Raw genomic sequence first — 21906 nt, forward strand, 5'->3', positions numbered from 1 at the left:
CAGAATGAGAAAAAACACTCCTTAGCGGCTTTTTTAAGTTAGCGGAACATTATGAATCAGGGGGTTAGAGTGTATGTAGATTGACACAATCACTGCACTTACTTAAATACTTACTTTTTGAGTTGTCTTTATGATAATGATTAATCACTTCTTTTCCCTTTTTTTTTCCTTACATAAGTACAGTTTGGTGCATCCATTTACATAGATTGTATAAAATATAATTTAAATGTTGAAATTGGAGATCTTTATAATAAAAGTTATAATAAACATATTAAACACTTTTGTGACGTTCCTTCAGCAAACAAAACAGTATTGTATATAACAAAAAATCCCAAAGTACATATACCCTGTAATAATAGATTGAAATTGAGTCGATCTTCATTTTAAATCGATTTATCATTAACAACAATTCACCGTAACAGAGCCGCACGCGCTGGAACGAAGCCTTAGTAGAGCCGCACGATTTGTCATGCGCAGGCGCATCCGGCGTTCTTCATTTAAATTTATATCTGGAAACGTGTAAATAAATAATAATAAAATAGTAGACTATGTGAATTTCAAAAAACAATTAGTGTGCTTAAAATAGAATATCTCTATGTAGATATATAAATGGAAGTGTAAAAAATATATTAAATAGTATGTTTTTAAAGTGTGTTTTTGGATCTGTGTGAAATGAGACATTAATTAATAAGATTGTATGTATTACTATGTGATATAAAAATGGTGGAGTTCGCTTTAGAAAGTGTGGGTATATTTAAAGAGTATTTATTTTCTTCAAAGTATGAAACGAATCGCTCTTATGCGATACAACATATAATTATTAGGATACTAATGATAAATGAATACTTTTCATGCCTTATTTTGTTTTAAACATTTTGATATATAAAATGTCCGAAAAATAAAGACTTACGTTTATTTTTAAGAAGTCGCTATTTTGAACCCAAACAAAAGCCTACATAATATTGAAAGTATTTATAGGAGAAGTAAAATTCAAAACTCGTCACTCATTTAGGTGTTAATTTTGGTCAAAAAATGCATTTGAGAATGTCAAAGCTCTTTGTCAAACCACAATTTCGGAAATTTGAGTTTGCTACTATTTGAAATCAGTTTTTTAATTTTCGGTATTCTATCTAATAGTATTTATTAGGAAACCGTCAAAAGTCAAACTTTATGTACCGTTACGGACTTGTAAAAAAAGAAGGACTCCGTCCCGTGATATTGGCAAGTGAAGCACCTTTATGCTAGTGAGTATGCGGTTACGGGGTATATCAGATACACAATTTTTTCTCCCTTAAATAATCATATATTCTCAAATACTTTTATAGTATTGTATTCACAATTTTTCACAATGCACGACGGCATTTTTAAAATATATTATTGCGACGCAGACTGATCTGTCACAGACGATGGCAAATCTCATAATAGCGGCCGATCGGCTTGTGTGTGTTTTGTATGTGTTATTATTGTAAGTGTATGCGTGGGGCTATGTGTTTACACGTTTACCGGCTTGTTTTGGTGCCTCACTGTTATGTAAGGTGACACGGAGTCCTTATTTTACTCGTCCGTGTTTACGGTACACACGGACGAGTAAAATAAGACTGAAATAAGTCGATACCAGTCACCTGAAACCATTCATACTAAACTGCTGCAAAAATAAAGTCCATCCTAAATGTATATCATATTTTAACAAAGTAAAATGTAATAAAAAAAAAATCAGAGAGAGAGATCTTTGAACAAAAAACCATAGACACACGCCAAAAGTGAAAACTTCAAGCCGAGTTTAATATTACGAAATGTACAACAACTTTTTAATATTTGTGATTTAATTGTAACAAAAATATAATTATTATCTTGAATTTAATTTTGCTCCTGCTATGCTGTGATGAATAAAGCTTATTTAGACTTTGATCAGACTTTACTTAAGTAAAACTCAGCGCCCTTTGGATACGCCGAGCCCATTACAATGTGGTGTCAGGATTCTTGAAAAACCTAATATTCCGAGCGGCCGCGGCATCGCAATTGCGCTCGTCACCGGGTAGACATAAGATGTAACTCTCATTAAACGCGTACTGCTTCCTTAAAGGCCGGTAACGCTCCTGTGATTCCTCTGGAACACCGCTGGAGCAACAGCAAGAGAATGTGGGCGGCGGTGATCACTTAACACCAGGTGACAGGCTCGTTTGTCCTCCTCGTCTATAAAAAAATACTCTGATTAGCCCAGCTTTTGGATTATATAATGCTTCATACGTTTGTAGATGTTTTGTTATGTTCGTCTGTCTGTTAACTTTTTTTTTATGAAAATAAGGGACGAGACGAGCAGGACGTTCAGCTGATACGCCCTGCCCATTACAATGCAGTGCCGCTCAGGATTCTTGAAAAACCTAAAAATTCTGAGCGGCACTACAATTGCGCTCGTCACCTTGAGACGTAAGATGTTAAGTCGCATTTGCCCAGTAATTTCACTAGCTACGGCGCCCTTCTGACCGAAACACAGTAAAGTTTACACATTACTGCTTCACGGCAGGAATAGGCGCCATTGTGGTACCCATAATCTAGCCGTCACCCTGTGTAAAGGAGCCTTCCACTGGTAGACTGCAGTTGAACCTGATAGCTATCACTTTGCTTCCATTTTACATTGTTTAAGTTTTAAAATACAATAATAATAAGTAAAATTTATAGCGATTTAAATTCGTAGACATTTTTCTGTGATTGATATAAACTTATTGTCTCATATAAGAATGGGTTGTTCGTCTTACTGCTAACAGGTGAAAGAGGCACAGTTGTGGAACAATGTGGCCATGGGAATATTTCAGTTGAACGATTTTATCGTAGTTAAGAACGAGGTTATTACGCCACTGTGAATGCTAATTCAAATTTAATATCGTATGTTAGTTAGCCTTAAGAATATTTTCATTTGAGTCTCGAAACTAAATTTTTTAGACATTTCCGCATTAGTTCTTAAAAACATAGCCTTAAGATGAAACTCAGCTCTTTGGTTTCCACTTTTTACAAATAAGATCAAGATTGTCGTTATATTTGTCACACTGTTACGCTTTCTTTGAAACATTTTTTTAAATAAGTGCTAGATTAATAGTAGATGGCTTAATCAAATAGGCCGCAAACGGAGGCCTTGACGACGGGAAAGTATATTGTTGGATAAGAAAAAAGTCCGGAACAAACCCTGATTTTTTCACTCATGAGTTTAATCCTAAGCTGCATTTATCCTTATTTCACTGCTCCCAGCGTCAGCGGAACAGAAATATAGATTTAGAATTCTTAAATCAGAGAAAGAGCTCAGCTAATGTAACCTTTTAAAGACTGTTAATACTCCTGTGATTTCTCTGATCTACAATAGAACACGACTTAAACAAGGCTCATATATTGGATGCAGCATAATATGCAAACTAATTGTCATTGTCAAATTACTCTATTTGATTGAAAAGAGTGGCCGTTGAGTTTCTTATATGTTCTACTCGCTCAACTTTTTACGAACATATGGTTAATTCTGTATTTTAAAAGGAATATTTATAGAGACGATTCAGAAGCGCTTAGTTTAAGCCTATTTGAATAAAGTTTATTTTACTTTCACTTTGAAACAACAATAGAGGATTTGCGGCGGTGATTACTTGCCATTAAGTAACCCGCTTTCTTATTATGATCCTACTCTATAAAAATGCCTTTTAATTAAAAAACAGTTTTCAAATTTAAGTGGCTCCAAAATTAACAGATAATAGTCTCATTGAGATTGCGTATAGATTAGTTTCTGCATTTATCATCTATCCGATCGGGTCATCGTCAAAGTCAGCCTACTAGTGTACATTACAAAACAACAAAGAATTATATAAATAGAGAGCTTAGAGAATATTTTTTATAGGCATATCAAAATATAAATTAAATGGTATTGCCATCACATAGAAATGAAACTTATTATCATCAAAACTATAAACAATTTCAGAATCAACAAGCGGGAACATCGGGAGACATCAGAAACTACCACGACCATTACGGCTATACCAGACATCAAAACCAAGGACTACCAAGAAGTCAGAATTACGAGACACCAAAACCGCCCATTCCCGCTAAGAACACACCAAATAACTCACACATGGTAACAGTAGTTGAAACAGGCAAAGACAATACAAGAGACGCACCAAAAAGCGCCAAATCTGTCAGCAAAACATATCACACGTTAAAAGATATGATCTCAAATAGATTTAAGGGTAAAGAGAGTATTGAATGTGATAAAACAAACGATGAAGCTAATTTGAATAATACTGAGGAGAGGAAACGGGAGCCTGAAGCAGCGACAAGAGAAGGAGTCAGGAAGGTGGAGCAGGGAATATATGGGAGACCGATGCCGCAAGCGAGGCCAGAAATGCAATACAATCACGGAATGGCAAACAATGTGTCGTATCCAAGTCCATCACCTCATAGGTAAGAACAGATCTGTTTATTTAACTTTTACTAAAATAATGGATGGTATAATCACAGAGTAGGGATGGATATGGTATAATAAATATTTATAGTAAGCCAAATACTCATTGATTTACTAATGTAATGTCAATGCGGACGAGTCACCGGTGTTTCGTAAAACATTATGTAAGATTTACCATAATATTCATATTTTACTATAATAATCATAACAGTTATGAAATATCACATCCTCGCTAATTGAGCTACTTTCTACTATCCGTGATATTTTATACAATTCTATCTTCTTTTGATCACTCAGACGTTAGTATAAGATAATAATAAGTTTCCAAAATACAATATTTTGCTCTTATTTGAAGAAAAGTTCGCTCCTACTTCATCCAATATATGAAACTATAAATGTGTACTTATTAGGCATAATAATCAATAGTTGTAACAGTGGTCCTTTTAGATGTATAAAGCAAACTTTCGTTTAAATCGGATTAAACCCGTAACCCGATGGAAGAGCTCTTTAGGCTCTGTTTAACTAATGATAATTTCTGATAATAAGTTTAAAAATTCAATAACTACAAAATTCACAATTCGTCAAATTACTTATCAAAATTTGTTATTAAGGATCCCTTAAAGATGATTGCAGACTATTATTTATTTTAAGATGCAACAGAAGACCTTATAACCGATTTGGATTGCTCACAACAAAACTGTGACCAATCATCAAAATAAAAAAGACAATTGATAAAAAGTTTGTGTTACGAATAACATGTACTGTAACGGTTCAATGTCTCTGTAGTTGACCTCAATCGAAGGTTGTAAACAATTTCACTCTATTATGTTTCTTTACTACTAATAACCATATTAATTAAGACTTTATATTATTTATGATATGAAAGTATGTATGACATTTATCTGATGATTGGCAGAATCAAGATTCTTAAAAACTCAAAACTCTAAGCAGCATTGTTTTTCGTTCCAAATAGTCGACCGATGTTAATGAAATTTATTGAGGACATATTTTGGAAAGGGTGATGAATTGCTGTATTTTTACCGAAATTTTAGAAGTTCGATACTTTATATTCCAATAACTACCGCAAAAAGATTAATAACATTAATACACATTTCTATACTTAATAAATCTAAATCTAAAGATAAAGAAAACTGACGCAATAAATACCAAGAATACATATCAACATTGATTGAAGAATATGTAATATATATAAAGTTTTATGTTTTACAAAACACTGTCGCGAAACATTGCTTATTGAATGTATATTATGTTTATAGACAGTTAGTGCAACAGCAGATTTACCAGCAACAAATGATGCTGAACCATCAGGCGAGGTCGCAGGAGATGTTGGCGCACCGGCCCCAGGCTCTGGGGGCTGATGCACTGTACCAGCAGTACGGAGCACCTGGCAGGAGGAGTGCGATGTATCAGAGAGACCTGGATGTGAGATCTATGGCTAACTTCACGTCGTTGAAAACTGGGACGCAGCCACAGGTTGTTAAGCTATTTTTGAAATTTTATCACATTTTTGTTAATATTATTACAATAACAAAGTGGGTAAAAGTATATTAATTATTAGAATAAGTACAAACCATTGTTTGAGTAATAAGTTATTGAAAGAACAGTATCTACAATAGGTGTTTTGAAAAGATGTAACAGTAATTTTACAAAGCCTTACTTAGCATTTTTCTGTAATATGTTTAATGATCAGTAAATTAATTTCATTGTCAATCATGTAATACTACAATCTAAAAGTAAATACATGAATTGTTTATTGTTTTCTACTTTTTAAAGCGTATTTTTTAAACTACTATTCACTACTAGAATTGTAATAATAAATATGTTATGCAGTAGGTATCATTGTAACGCAGTGACAGTATGTGCAGTTTTTTCATTTAAAACTTTCAAAGCTATAGTAAACGTGTACACGACCTCGAGAACTCTCATGCAATCCCCGTTGTTCCCACATATCACAATAACAACAATCAAATATATTCCCATGAACGAACAATTAAGAACACACTGCCTTGTTACTAATTGCTAAGCTGAGATATTTCGTAGAGGAAACGGGTATTCCGATTTTGCAGATGGATTGTTTGATTTGTAGAAAAATATTAATTTCGTATGACGTATTTGCAATATTACTATTACTATTAGCTGTTTGAGCCTGTGGTTCTTAGGTGTAGAATTTTAGTAAAAATAGAGATTCAACAAATTCTTGCTTCAAAATTTCCTCGTTATAGATATTTTATGAAAAAAAATACAAAATAAATGAAGTATATACTTGATAATCGATATCTTACATATTAAATTCGAATTGGTATATACGGAAACAAATTTTAAGAAAGACGTTACATATTGATGGGTTTATAGCATGACTATTGCTATAACGACTTTATTGCCTATCAAGTAATGTTTTAAATACGTATCAGATTTCTGTTGGTCATGCCTATAATGTTTTTCTTTAGGATATGGTAAAGAAGTATGGGTTCTTCAAACGCCAACGGTTTTTCTATTCAACCGTCTTCCGATCAAGGACACTTGCACCAAAACAAAATAGCAAAATAGGTTTTTGGGTCTATTGTTATTTTAAAAGCATCAAGTAGGCACCTACAGATTTAAAAGTTCGTCAAATTAACTGATTTTTTATTAAATAAATGCATATTAACACTTTAAACGACACTTTCATCAATTTATATATTTGTTAATTTTGTCTGTCTCCGGCTTATTTGGCTTGACGATTTTTGAAAAGAGATTATATTTCATAACGGTTGTAACAGACAAAAATGATTACGTATATCCATACACGAAATTATGGGTAGCAACTCATTGCGAATTAAATACATATTACTTTTCTAGAAATTATTAACATTACCTCCAGCCATCACTAATACATCTTGTTTTTAAAAACAGGCGGAGAATTCACACTCAAGACCTGACTTACGAAGTCCACAGCAGTTGGAACGAGAAATCATTCAGCAACGAAGATTTGTGGAAGGGAGACGTGCAGCTTCTCATCCACATTTACTTGAAGAGCCACAACAGAGACAGGAAGTTATCTCACCACAGATTCATGATAGATCTAGAAGAAACTCATATGGTAATCTTTTAGATGGGATACCAAATGAAAACGGTCCTCCCAGAAATGAAGAGCGAGAATCCGACGATGGCGGATTCAAAGTAAGACATGCACAAGGGCGAAACAGTGTTGAAGAACGAATACGTACAAGTGGAAGATCTGTTGAGTCAAGACAGGAAAGAAACCAAGAAATATACAGAAGAACCCCTGACAGCCAAAGGGAATCTAGAAGGACACCTGATACGCAAAGTCATAGACGTAAAGATATTTCCAATTCAGGGGAAAGGGAAAATAACGATGAAAGTGCGAGTCAAAAGTCTGCGGATAGTGTTTATAATTCAAGTGGCAAAGCTGAGGCTTATAACCCTCAACCATCATCCTCACGACTGACACCAAATAGAATAGAAGATCTAAAGGCACTTGGGAAGAAGGGTGCCGGTGGTTCTGCAGCTAGCTCAGGTCAGTCCAAAAATATTCATAACGATACCAAAACGATACCTACAGACCAAATTAAGTTCATTGATTGTTTCAAACATATTCTGCCAGCTTCATTCTACTATAATAAACTTGAAGTTCATAGTTGGTGAACCAAAATGTCATGTAACTTCATTCTACACACCACCAGACTATGTGAATGAATGTCATTTGGCATGGCTTTTCTAATATATAATTATTAGTTTTTAATTTTGTTCTTTTTATTAAATTGTTATTTTGAAAAAGCCTTAATAAATTCTTCCTTTTACCACAGATTATGATAAAAACGGCGGACAATCTTCTAACGTCGACTCTGGTAGGGGTAGCGTGGCATACTCCAGTGGCAGGCAACCTGATGCGAGTCTCCACGAGACGTCTGCTGATTCTGATGCGGCTACCAGGGAGACTAGAGCTCAGCCACAGCCAGGACCTAGTCAACAGACGCCTGCACCATGTATGCTATTAATTGTTACATGTAAATAGTAAAAAAGTGTAGACTCGAAAAATATTGTTCCTAAAAGGGTTCGTTTAACTAAACCGTTGGACATTTTAGTAATGCCGGGGGACTTAATAATTTTAAAAATAATTAAAATCTTACAATTGTATTTTCTTGGTGATATAATATTTACGCAGTTATCTTTATTGTTAGTTACTTGTAAATGAATGTGATACAGCCTTATTATTATTATGAAATACTCTCAATGAAGTATTGGATAAACTGATTTAAGCCATCATAAATTCTTATAATAATTAATCCTATCTTTAATATTATGCTAAAACTAATAGTAAACTGTATTTTGATCAGGTGGTGAAAATGAATGGGCTGACCTTGTGGAGTGTGAACTTCGTCAGATCCTGGAGCCGAAGCTCTCTAACATGCGCCTGGACTCGTCCGACAGCTCAGATAGCTCGGTCACTCCCCCACTCCCCCCACTCTCACCCTCCTCCGACTTGCATAAGAGAAACAGGTAATTCCAGTAATCTTGTACACTTTTAACTGTCTATCTTCTCGCGCCACTTATATCTTAATTCAAAGGTATTTATTTTCTTAAAATTGATTCCTTTAGAATTATTTTGATGTCAGTTCAAACACTTTTCGGAAACAACCACCGTTTCGGAAACAAATGGCGCTCTGAGACAGGGCAAGAAACTCTTCCAGCATTATTTTTTACGTTCTTTTTAATAAAATATACAATACTATAATGACGGACCTATCGAGATTTTTCGAGAACTACAATTAATCAATTGATCAGAACTAAGATAGCCGCTATATCCCAATAGATTACAACTACAAGAACTCAAGGTTTTAATGGGCAGGTCATATAGCTAGCTCAGAACAGAGGGCCAATGACACAGGAAGTGTTGGAGAGATTGAGGGCCCAGGAGAGTTCAGTGGCGAACATTGAAGGCAATCCTTTGGGAAGACCTTAACCAAATACATACCATACAGAACGTGTCTTGGCCTATAAGGACAGATAAAGAAAATAGAATTTTCCATTTGATTGATATTAAGGGCACATCATGTGTTACAGTTTACCGGGACGTTCAGCAGAATACCCCGAGGATCGCAGACGAGGTAGGGAGTCACCCCGGTGGCACTCACATAAGAAGCACTCATCGAAGAGGGATCATCATTACAAAAAACATCGTGAGTAACAAGACAACCCTAAAACTTTCTTTATCTTAAAGAGATAGGGACTAGCTATAATAAATTAAGGTTTAAATGAAAATAGTATTTGTGTATCTTCTGATGTACAAGAAGTTATACTTATCTGGCACGTGGCGCTACAAATAGCATAAGAAGTTAAAACTATTTTGAATACAAACCTCATGTCCTCTTACAACTTGGTTTTCTTCATACTTACGAGTTATTTTGGTAAAGTATTGACAGTGTCACTTAATATATATCCTAATATATATTAGTTCACTACACTAGGGGAAGATAGAAATTTCATGGTGTCGGAAAATGGTGTTGCTGTGTGCGAGGATCATGGTAATTTTACTCTCATAACTGAAGAGTAGTATTACTTCAATAATTAAATTTGAATATATTTATCAACGGTGCTTAGGATACACGGCAGTTTATCCCTTATTCAAGCCATTTGATTCCAACTATATTTTTTTTAGTTTTTGTAAAGTAAAAGCAAGCAAGTCCGTGCAGATTTAATTTCAAGAAAAGTATTAGATTTTTCTGAACTTCTCTGTATATATTCAAATTCCAATATTTTTATTCAAAATTACTTATTGAACGTCAAAAACTACCACCCATTGAAAATAGACTTCCTCAGACCTAAGAAGAACGGGCGCAAGAAACTCAGCGGGCTTTTTTATAAAAATATGGATTACAATATCCTACAATAAATATTTGTAATTAAAGAGCCTCAGGGTGTTCGCTTCATTCCCAGTCGGTGGTATCATTAAGAAAACCGTTTATGTTATAGTAACCTTTCCCACACAAATGTTTTTTAACAATTCTTTTAAATTTCGTGACACATTTGCTTTGTACTTTTTCTGGGATCATATTTGGGACTGGGACTTACTAACTCGACTTAAACGATGACTCGTGTAAACATTATCATTGTCACAGTTTCTAGCAAATTCCTCAATGTGCTTATGAACACATAGAAACATTAAAAAAAATCGCCTATAATTTTCATTGTTCGTGCGTACGTAAACTTGAACTCATGATTTCCGGTTTGAAGGTTACAATTGCAGGCACATGACGCATTTCATCTTTATTTTTCTGGATGAAGGACGGGTTCAGTGCGGTGTGTTCGGTATCGACTCGCGTAACTCTTCGCTTTAGCATTACTTCATTCTATTCTGCATGACTCGGGTCACATCTTTACTGCTATGGGTAAATGGTATGGCTTAACATCAACAACATTTTTTCGCAATACGGTGGACAAACGAGGAAACGTCACCTGGTGGTAAGTGATCACTATCTTGCAACACCAGAAGAACCAGTGGGAGGCTCCTTTGCATAGGATGCCGGCTAGATTATGAGTACCACAACGCCGCCTATTTCCGCCGTGACGTGAATGTGTAAGCATTACTGTGTTTCGGTCTAAAGGGTGCCGTAGCTAGTGTAATTACTGGGCAAATGAGACTTAACATCTTATGTGTCAAGGTGACGAGCGCAATATTGTAGTGCCGCTCAGAGTTTTTGGGTTTTTCAAGAATCCTGAAAGGCAATGCATTGTATGGGTAGGGCGTATCAATTACCATCAGTTGAACGTCCAGCTCGTCTCATGTTGTATTTTTCTAGAAACACTGCGCATGTAACATTCCAAGATATAATAAATAAGTTAAAAAATTTATATTTCTGAAATATATTCCAGTATTCGGGTTAGACACTACCGATATGACTTCGACCACAACTCGCAGCCTGGACCTCTCCTCCCTACTGGATGGCAGGACAGACAGTGATGCGTCCACGGGAGACGCTCGAGCCATCCGCAGACAGTTGCGTGGCCTGGAGAACATGTATGCTGAAGTGCTGCAACTGCTGGGAGTTAGGAAGCCGGCAAACATGCCCAAACAACCCACATGGGAAGCAAGGTGAGCTAGAATAAAATGATTATTATATTAATATTTGTAACCCCTACAATCTTTGTGTCGCATGAATACCTCGCAGATTGCAGATTTATTCCTACTTACTGACACTTATCGTTTTATTTTGGATAATTCACACTACAGCTTGATATAAAAGGCATTTATTTTCTCAAAATTTATTCCTTAAGAATTCTGTTTGATGTCATTTCTAATAACTACTAGATACTACTACCGCTTCGGAAACAAATGGCGCTCTGAGAGAGAAGAAGCGGCGCAAGAAACTCTCCCAGCATTCTTTTTTTTGCGCTCTTTTCAATAAAAATATACAATATTGTACAATGCCTGAACAGTGGCTGGGACTTTATTATAGAAGTATTTACCCTTAAAGCTATTATGTATCTTATGAAGTCTTCTAGAATTAGTTACAAGCAATCCCTTATTTCTAGTGTTATAATAATGAAAATCACTATTAAGAGCAAAAAGGTGACGATTTTTGTGAACGTATATTAAATTTTCATAAATGTACTGACAATGAACAGTCATAATATTTATTTCTTTAAATTTTTCTTTGAGAGACTGTCTATAACCTATAACTATATATTGTAGCCTATGTGCTATTCTGATGTATAAGCTATATTATTGTACAGTAATAATTTATAAGACTCCTAAAGTATGTCGTGATATATCATGTTGATCTTACTATTAAGTTATATTTTGCTGTCATTATTCCATGGTTTACTTTACGTTATTCTCTTGGAATATTTTAAGTCATTTTTATTCTTTTAAATAGATCTTCACAATGAGCACTTTACGTTTTCATATTTTGAAACATAAATGCTCATTGCAACTACCCCATTTGATTTAATAATAACTAAACAAATTTTATTTAGTTAGATTGAAATAAAATCGTATCAACTCATAATACACATGTACGTCAAAATTAAACCTATGAACGTTAACTTACTTTACCATTCACCGCTGAGCACTGAGAACAAGTGGCAAGAAATTCATTGCCAGTCCTAAAAACAATATTTTCTTCATCATTTATTAATTACTTTAATTCAATCATATCTTCTGTGATTTATCTAAGGATTTTGATTGTGTTCAGCATTTAACGCTAGTCAGGAAAGCTGCGCTCGATCTTCTGATCTCATATTACAATAATAGGATTCATAGGGTTGGAATAGCAGGAGAATTCCTAGGACTCCTCTCGGTATTGGGGTACCACAAAGGTCTATTTTTGAACCTTTTCTCTTCCTAATTGATATAAATGATCTACCTTACCTTGTAGAAAAAAAACACAAGGTGGTATTGTTGCGGATGACACTTTACTCATATTCAAAGTGAAAAGAAGCCAAGTTTTATATGGCGAAGTAAACAATGCGCTATCGGATATCGTGTACTGGTTTAGCCCCAATAACTTATTGTTAAGTAATCATAAAACTAAATATATTAAATATACCGCGCCAAATGTCAAAAATGTTGATGCGAATAATTTATTAAACGGAGCGGTGTTAAAACCAGTGGAATCTGCTCTATTTCTTGGCATTACTCTTGATTCCAAATTGCAATGGGGCAATATTGAAGGATTGGCGAATAGGCTTAGTTCTGCAGCACACAGGTCAAAAAATTAGACAGTTAACTGACATAGATACGGCGCGACTAGTAAACTTTAGTTATTTTGATAATATTATGTCCTATGGTCTATTGTTATGGGGCAGTGCGGCCGATATTAATACCATCTTTGTGCTGCAGAAGAGGGCTATTTGCGCTATTTATAACCTAGGTCCTAAAGAATCATTAAGAGAAAATTTTTAAGAAACAAACATTTTGACTGTTGCTTCTCACTATTTTCTTTATAATGTTCTATATGTTCATAAACACATTGAGGAATTTGCTAGAAACTGTGATTATCATAATGTTAACATAAGCAACAAACATAGACTTATTATACTACTCGGTTAAGTCGAGTTGTGAGTCTATTATTCGGTGATGTATATGTGCTTCTACAATATGATCCCAGAAAATGTACAAAACAAATGTGTTACGAAGTTTAAAAGAATTGTTAAAAAACGTTTGCGTGGGAAAGGCTACTTTAGCATAGACGATTTTCTTAATGATATCACAGACTGGGAATGAAGCGAACGCCCTCAGGCTCTTTGTGTATTAATGTTTATTATACTATAATACATTGTAATCCACTTTAAAAAAAAGCCCGCTGAGTTTATTGCCCCCGTTCTTCTCAGGTTGACGCAGTCTAAAAATACCCAATCAAAAGATTGGGTGGTAGTTTTTGACGTCCAATAAGTGATTTTGAATCCTATTTAAATAAAAATATTTGAATTTGAATATAATAAATGTTATGAATTTAACAACAAAAGCTAAGTTCTCGATGACGGACTCATCCAGCCATCATAAGTCCCTACTTATGCCCTCAGGCCCTTCTGATCATGACGTATGAATCAGCCATCGCTTCCTGTGGCGGTTTAAGGTAAACGAATAACCTGCGCCACGACAACGCCACACGGAACGCATTATAATGGCACCTGTATGCCTGCCACGGGAACTTCTACTATATTGACGACCTGTATAGCCGAGAGTCCTACCTACTAAGCTAGAGGTCCCGGGTTCGAATCCCGGTAGGTGCAAGCATTTATATGATGAATATGGATGTTTGTTTCCGAGTCATGGATGCTTAAATGTATTTACGCATGTTTATATGTATTTATGTATTTTTAAGTAAGTATATTGTATTAAATATATCGTTGTTTTGCAACCCATAAAACAGGCTATATATGCCTAATTAGGGGCAAGATAATTTGTGTAAAAGTGTGTCAATATTATATTATTAGTTGAAATACTTACAATAATAGTCGACTGTTTTGCTTAGTGCTAGAGATTTAATATAATTTCATAGTGCACTTTACATGTATAATTAATGTCTGATAAACCCGACATAGGCTTGCTGTGTGTAGATATAATGTTGATTACCTGTTTTAACCTTTCATTTCGTCGTCAATCAAAGGATATCGTCAAAGCGTCGCTACGGCAGCATGTCCTCTCTACCATCAAGTTCCGTGAGCAGCAGACCAGTAAGGGATAAGCGACGGTCATCCGACCATCGGAAGAAACACGACTTAAAGGTTTGTAATATATACAATATATTACAGACAGCCTAGTTTTCAAATATATCGTCTCGTCCCTTATTTTCATTAAAAAAAAACTATTCCCGTCAACTGTCAAAACACTCAAAAGCATACACTAAAATCAATTTTCAAGGAGTCAGCGAAAAGTGTATGTGTGTATGTTTTACTGTCAACGAATCCAGCAATCACTAGATTCTTGATTAAATTAATAATTATATAAAAATTAATAATTTTCAAAATTGTATATATAACTAACTGACCCAGCAAACGTTGTATTGCCAATTGAAGTAATAAAAAAAAATCAATAATCATAATTTTTGGTGTATAAAAAATAGATGACGACCGATTCTCAGACCTACCAAAATTTATCGTACATAAAATTTTTCGTACTGCAATAATTATTGTATTCGATTGCCATCTTGCAACCCTATGAAGGGTGAAAATTTGAAGTCGTATGTATTTTAGATGCAGTTTGGTAACAATTACCGGGACACGAGAATTTTATGTATAAGATAAAAATTAGTGATCTCCCCCAGACTATTTAATGAATCAATATTATGATGCAATTTAAAAAAACCCGCTGAATTACTTGCGACCGTTCTTCTCAGATCTGAGGGATATTATCGTTTTGAATCTACCACCCATTAAATGATTTAGAAATCATATTTTAAATAAAAAGTTTGAGCATAATTTCACGTTTCAGGGGATCAACAAGCGGTTCCAACGCCTGGAGTCCCACGTGGTAACCCTGGCGCGGTCGGTGGCTCATCTCTCTAGTGAGATGCGGACCCAACACCTGGTGATGCAGGAGATGGACAACATCAGAGCAGAGATTGCGGCGCTGCGGCATATGTACAAGTGAGAATACATTTAATATGGCTTTGTGAATTCATATGTATGTGGGATGGTTAATAAGGTCGGCAGCGTTCTTGTTACCGTAAGACGCAGTAATGGTAGGCCTCCGACAAAATGGACCAACCATCTGGTCAAGATTGCCGGAATACGTTGGATGAGGGCAGCGCATGACCGATCGATGTGGAGATCTTTGGAGGTGGCCTATGTCCAGCACTGGACGTCTTCCGGCTGTTAATGAGCGCTTCCGGCTTTTAATTCCTCTGTCCTCTGGTATTACAAGAAAGTATGGGCTACGATGATCACATACCATCGGGTGAACCCTATGCTCGTTTGCTCTTCTCTTCCATAAATAAAATATATTTTGTAATTTTTACAATGTGTTGTTTAAATATCACGTCAAACAAACTTACTCGTCAACTAATCGTGTGTGATCCACTCTAAATGCTCACTTAGACCACCTGCAGAATTAAAGTATTTTGCCAGAAAAAATATATTATAATATTATGTATATAATTAGTGTCGGTCTTCAAATCAAAGACTTTATATATATATATATATATCTATGTATGTTTAAGTATGTATATTATATTAAGGCCGCTATCCCAAGAAATCGCCAAAACCAAAGTGAAATCATTTCTTAACGGTTAAATATAAAGTTTTTATTTTTACAAAAAATAATTGTATATCTACAGAATATTAAAAGAAATATGGTTTTTCCTTTACATTTCTATCTTTAATAGACATTGCGAAAATATCAACAAAGTATCTCTTACTTTTACAGTTGGAGCCATGTTAATCAAAACTGTATGAAAAATTATTTTCTATTTACCAATAAAATTTAACATAGTTTTGTTACTTTTAGTAAAGTTGTATTATGCTTGTAATAAATTAAAAATGCTTCTAATTCTGAAACGATAGCGATCTTGCAGGGGAGAGGTAACCTGTCTCCGCTCAATTCCTCAAGACCGTTGGCTCGGTCCCCAGCCTTAAATATATCGTTGTCCCGTCACCATAGTACATGCTATAAACTAGGACAAATCATCATTTGTGAGGGAGTTTGTAAATTATTACTATTATTAAAAAATTATAATTATTTGCTTATTTTATTATTATAATTTTGTCGACTAATTCCAATTGAAACCAAAACTTCTGTGAATTTAATACACAAATAAAATTTGAAAACAAATTTTTACGAACGAGCTAACCGTTCGAGTGACGTATCGTCATAAAATCTTGTTTGCTATGTACATCCCGAGTCCCGCATCGTTCATAAAATGTTGTCTTCAAAATTTATTTGTGTATCAGTCCTAGAAGTGAGGGTTCTCACTTTAAAACGATAACGAATTGTCTGTGTATTTGTTTCAGATCACAACAATATATAAGATCGGGTCACCAACGTCATTCGGACCCGTTTTCCTTCAGCAATCCCGACCGTGTTAAGAGGCTAACCAAGTTCTTTGGTGATGAACCGCCCCTAATGAGACTCTTCCTGAAAAAGTTGGGATATGAGGTAAGTGGTGAAATAATAGAATATAAAACTAATGTGCTATATTGGTCATCAACCTAAAGATTGTTTGGGAAATGTATATGTGGGAACCGAGAGTTTTTCGACTTACTTGCGAAATATAGTAAGTACACAGAAGCTGGTTAAATTTTTATAACAGTCACTTTTCACCAACACAAACAGTTAAGTCAAGCTCTAACAGTTAAGGCTGATTTCCACAATGCGATAATTTATAACGATACAGTATCTCTTTTTTATGAGAATGATTGAGATGATTAGTGATACGCCCTGTTAATTACAATGCAGTGGAGCTTAGCTTATTTGATTGCACTCAATCTTTCCCTACATTTTAATGTGTGACCTCAAAGTGCTCGTCACTTTGAGACGTTTTATGTTAAGTTTAATTGGCATAGTAATTTCACTAGCGACGCTTCCCCTTAAACCTAAATACAATAATGCTTGCACGTTACTTGACAGAAAAAGGTGCTCCTCTAGTATCCAATTTGCCGGCTTCCCAAAAATGCGTTAAACAACACGTTCTCGTTTTTATGAAGTGTAAGATCTTAGATTAAGGATTGGTCTCCGCTGCGCTCAAACTATATACTGCACTACCTAAGAATAATAGCTTTTAATTACGGCAACTATAAGATGTTTGAGTGCGTACTTACTGATGATATATGATCCCAGTGCCTTTCTATTTTTTTGTATCTTGACACATTCAAGATTCATTTTTACAAAGTTACAAATGTTAACTACGGGACCCGGCATTTTAGTTTCAATTATTAGCAAAGCTTAACAGAAGATGAAGCATGTCGACGTCACACATTGTTCGAGACTGGCGCAGCGGAGCGCAGCGGAGAACATTCCAGAATCTAAGTGTAAAATATTTAAAATGCTTTGAACGTTGAATACGATTCGTACGAGTACTGTCAACGCACCACCTAATAATCTATTTTTTGTTGTATATAAGCTACATTTGTAAAGTATTTTACTTAAAAATAGTGTCCAGAGAGTTTCTTGTTTGTTCAACTTACTGTCTTTACTTGTTCCGAAGATTTAGTAGATTCAATAATTTTACTGAAATATTTAATGAAGATTTATAAAAATAAACTTAGTTCAATCCTATTTACCAGTGCAAAGCTCCTTTGCTCAGGATGCCGCCTAGGTTACGGGATCACAACGGAACTTATTTCTGCCGTGAAGTAGTTGTGTAAGCATTATTGTGTTTCGGTCTGAAGGGCGCCGCAGATGAGACTTAACAACTTATGTCTCAAGGTGACAAGCGTAATTGTGGTGCCGCTCAGAATGTTTGGGTTTTTCAAGAATCCTGAGCGGCACTACATTGTAATGGGAAGGGCGTATCAATTTCCACCAGCTCGTCGTCGAACGTCATGCTCGTCTTATACTTTTTTGCATAAAAAAAATTATGTTTGGGTTGGCTCACCATTTTGGCTTTTCAAGAAAACTGAGCGACACTGTTTTCTATTGGACAGAGCATACGCCCTCTTCGCTTATCACTTACTAAGAATAATTTAATAACAATTATTTCTTTTTAAAAATGTAGTGACTGTCGCGCTGAGTTAAAAGAACCTCCAAGACACTTTTATCTATGTGATAACTTCAAGGTGTAAAATAAATCATGCCGTGCAAATAAAATAATGTTTTAATCTTTAAGAAAAATATCCATCTATGTTCTGAAATAAAGTTTGCCACTTACCATAATGATAACAAATCATTTTGTCTTGCAGAAATATGCAGCACTCTTAGAGAAAGAAAAAGTTGGCGCGGCAGAACTGCCCTACGTTGGAGAGGATAAATTAAGAGCGTTAGGAGTTCCCCTAGGACCCAGGATGAGGATTCTGAAAGAGGCTGGTATTCACCAGGACCTGCACTTCCCACGAGATGACCCGAACACAACAACCACAACATTAGCTATAGTTTAGTTTGTATTCATTATTTATGTTCCTGTCACAAACTCAGTACTCTCGAAGGTATTAGTAATGGCGATTAATAATAATAATAATAATATTGACACACTTTTACACAAATTGTCATGGCCCAAACTAAGGCATAACCTGTACTATGGATACAAGACAACGATATATTTAATACAATATACTTAATTAAACATACATAAATACTTATAAACATACATGACTCGGATACAAACATCCATATTCATCATATAAATGATTGCACCTACCGGGATTCGAACCCGGAATATAACTTTAATTAATTAATCTATATATATAAAAATGAATTGCTGTTCGTTAGTCTCGCTAAAACTCGAGAACGGCTGGACCGATTTGGCTAATTTTGGTCTTGAATTATTTGTGGAAGTCCAGAGAAGGTTTAAAAGGTGAATAAATAGGAAAATGCTGCTAAATTAAATAAAAACAACAAATTTGTTTTTCCTTTGATGTGTCCATACATAATTTCTATGAGAGAATTTATTGACGCACGGTTTGACAGTTTTGCTGTGAAACAAATTCATTACGACAGCAGCGTGCATATTTTACGAAGTAATTTTTGATGTTATGCTAAATTATTGACAAAATCATATAAAACATTATTTTATTTATTATATACAGAACAACGTCTGTCGGGTCAACTAGTAGTAAAATAATATTAATGGCATTATTTTAATGTAATGACAAATAGTTAGTCTAGCGCGGGGCGAAATGTGGAGGATAGCTGTGTATACTATGTAAATATGCTATGTACTTTGAAAAATGTTTAAAGTTAACGTGTTAAGTACTTCTGTACAAAGTTAATTACGTGCCAGAGTCGTCAAAAATTCTCAATAATAGAATATATTTTATGTGTCTGTGAGAGTGTGTGTGTCTTTAACAGACAAAACTCAAACTTAACAATAAACAACAAAAAAAATAAGAGCAAACAATTATACAATTTAGAACGTGACTGTACACTTGAAGTGCCCGGGGTATCGGTGCGGGGGACGGAATACGATTGGCGAGCCAATCGGAACTACGCAAGCTCGCCCTTCATCCCTCTAGCCCCCTTAGATACCTTACTTTTGACTTCTGCGCAGTAACGGTCAGCGCTAGATTTACGTAACGCGACTTATATCTAATCTTTTCAAGAAATATTCAACAGTCTTGTGTCATGGCCGCTTATCACTTGCACTGTCGATAAAAAATATATTTTATTTTTGACCAAACATTTATTAATTATAATTGTTAGTTAGTTTTGTTAAAAATTATTACGATAAGATGTTTATAATATTAGAAAGTGTTCATAATATAAGCTATATTTAAATTGACAATTAGCTATTATTAATTTTTAGTTCATCAACTATTTGGATATTTAAGGTCTGGCTATTTTCAAATCATAATATTTTATATACTCCTATGAAATTATAACTATTGCATATTAACTTTTTAAATTTTACCAGGATATCGATATATTTGTTTTAATTTTTTGGATTGAATATACGATTTCAGAAACTTTATTTACCTTAAAAGAACAACACGAATATAAGCTACTGGTACAGCTGATGGTAATTGATACGCACTGCCCATTACGATGAAAAGCGGCACTTAAGGATTCTTAAGAAAAACTCTAAAATTCTGTGCGGCACTACTCGTACAATTGCACTCGTCACCTTGTGACATAAGATGTCAAGTCTTATTTGCCCAGTAATTTTACTAGCTACGGCGCCACACAATATTTCCACCTTCGCACGACACGCCACAAGTTAGGATATCATCCTCACCATCTAAATGTGTGGCGGTCCTCCACAGTGCGGTTTTCAAGGAGCTTTCTTCCACGTACTACAAAGCTGTGGAATGAGCTTCCTTGTGCGGTGTTTCCGGGACGATACGACATGGGTACCTTCAAAAAAAGCGCGTACACCTTCCTTAAAGGCCGGCAACGCTCCTGTGGTTCCTCTGGTATTGCAAGAGATTGTGGGCGGCGGTGATCACTTAACAACAGGTGACCCGTACGCTCGTTTTTCCTCCTAAACCATTAAAAAAAAAAAAAAACAATAATGTTTACATTACTGTTTCACGGCAGAAATAGGCGCCGTTGTTGTACCCATAATCTAGCCGGCATCCTATGCAAAGGAGCCTCCCACTCGTAAAAAAACTGGTGGCGTTTTCTGTAGTATATATTTCCTTTTAGTTTCTACACCAAAAGATTCTTGGCTGCTGGCATCTTATTTTCCAACCTTTCACTCAACAGAAACCATGAGACTTATTTCCCCTAACAGTAAAAGTCTTAATCCACCAGGACAAGATACTCTCATCCAAGCGTTACTACTCGCCAGGAAAAATACCAAATAGAATTTAATTTATACATGTACAATTTCATACCGTATCCCAAAGAAAATACGGCATAAACATATTTGTAGATGTATTAATGTATATAGTAAATATAAGTTTACTGAACAACGAAAAGCAATGGCAATTGTTAACATTAATATTAAGTATATTTTAATACTCATTTTTAAAATATTTTTGTAAAAATAAACGTATTTCAATGAATTCTATTTGTTTGTTTTCTAACTTATTTTATATTTTTTACAGTACATTCTATAAAGTAGATTATACTTTAACCACTGGGCTTTCAACAACATCCTAAAAATTACGTCTGATAGTTCTATGTTGCCATAAAACTAAGAGATATTAGCATTAAATGAATCATGTTTTGTACTATTACTATTATTACGAATTTTCTTCAACATACAACCATTCTGTGGATTGAGCTTCCTTGTGCGGTATTTCCAGTACGACACGACATGGGAACCTTCAAAAAAAAATGGATACTTACGTATCAATATTACTATATTTTGAACCAAGAAGAAGATGGCGGAAGATAAAATATATCAAAGTGG

At 34.9% G+C, this 21906-nt stretch overlaps 1 protein-coding gene across 2 annotated transcripts in view; it reads left to right on the top strand.

The window, feature by feature from the left end:
* The window catches only part of LOC126966692 (uncharacterized), a 105481-nt gene extending 83925 nt beyond the window's left edge, over window positions 1-21556 (top strand). For both annotated transcript variants that reach the window (XM_050810873.1, XM_050810874.1), the window contains 11 exons: window positions 3956-4434; window positions 5713-5929; window positions 7349-7973; window positions 8263-8442; window positions 8794-8956; window positions 9521-9636; window positions 11330-11549; window positions 14569-14686; window positions 15393-15547; window positions 16910-17054; window positions 18797-21556. In XM_050810873.1, coding sequence (XP_050666830.1) covers window positions 3956-4434; window positions 5713-5929; window positions 7349-7973; window positions 8263-8442; window positions 8794-8956; window positions 9521-9636; window positions 11330-11549; window positions 14569-14686; window positions 15393-15547; window positions 16910-17054; window positions 18797-18991 — 2613 coding nt within the window. In that variant the 3' untranslated portion in view covers window positions 18992-21556. The remainder of the gene's footprint in view (window positions 1-3955; window positions 4435-5712; window positions 5930-7348; window positions 7974-8262; window positions 8443-8793; window positions 8957-9520; window positions 9637-11329; window positions 11550-14568; window positions 14687-15392; window positions 15548-16909; window positions 17055-18796) is intronic.
* Window positions 21557-21906: the final 350 nt, after the last annotated feature.

Source organism: Leptidea sinapis, chromosome 11 (genome assembly GCF_905404315.1).
Source record: "Leptidea sinapis chromosome 11, ilLepSina1.1, whole genome shotgun sequence".
Lineage (NCBI taxonomy): Eukaryota > Metazoa > Arthropoda > Insecta > Lepidoptera > Pieridae > Leptidea > Leptidea sinapis.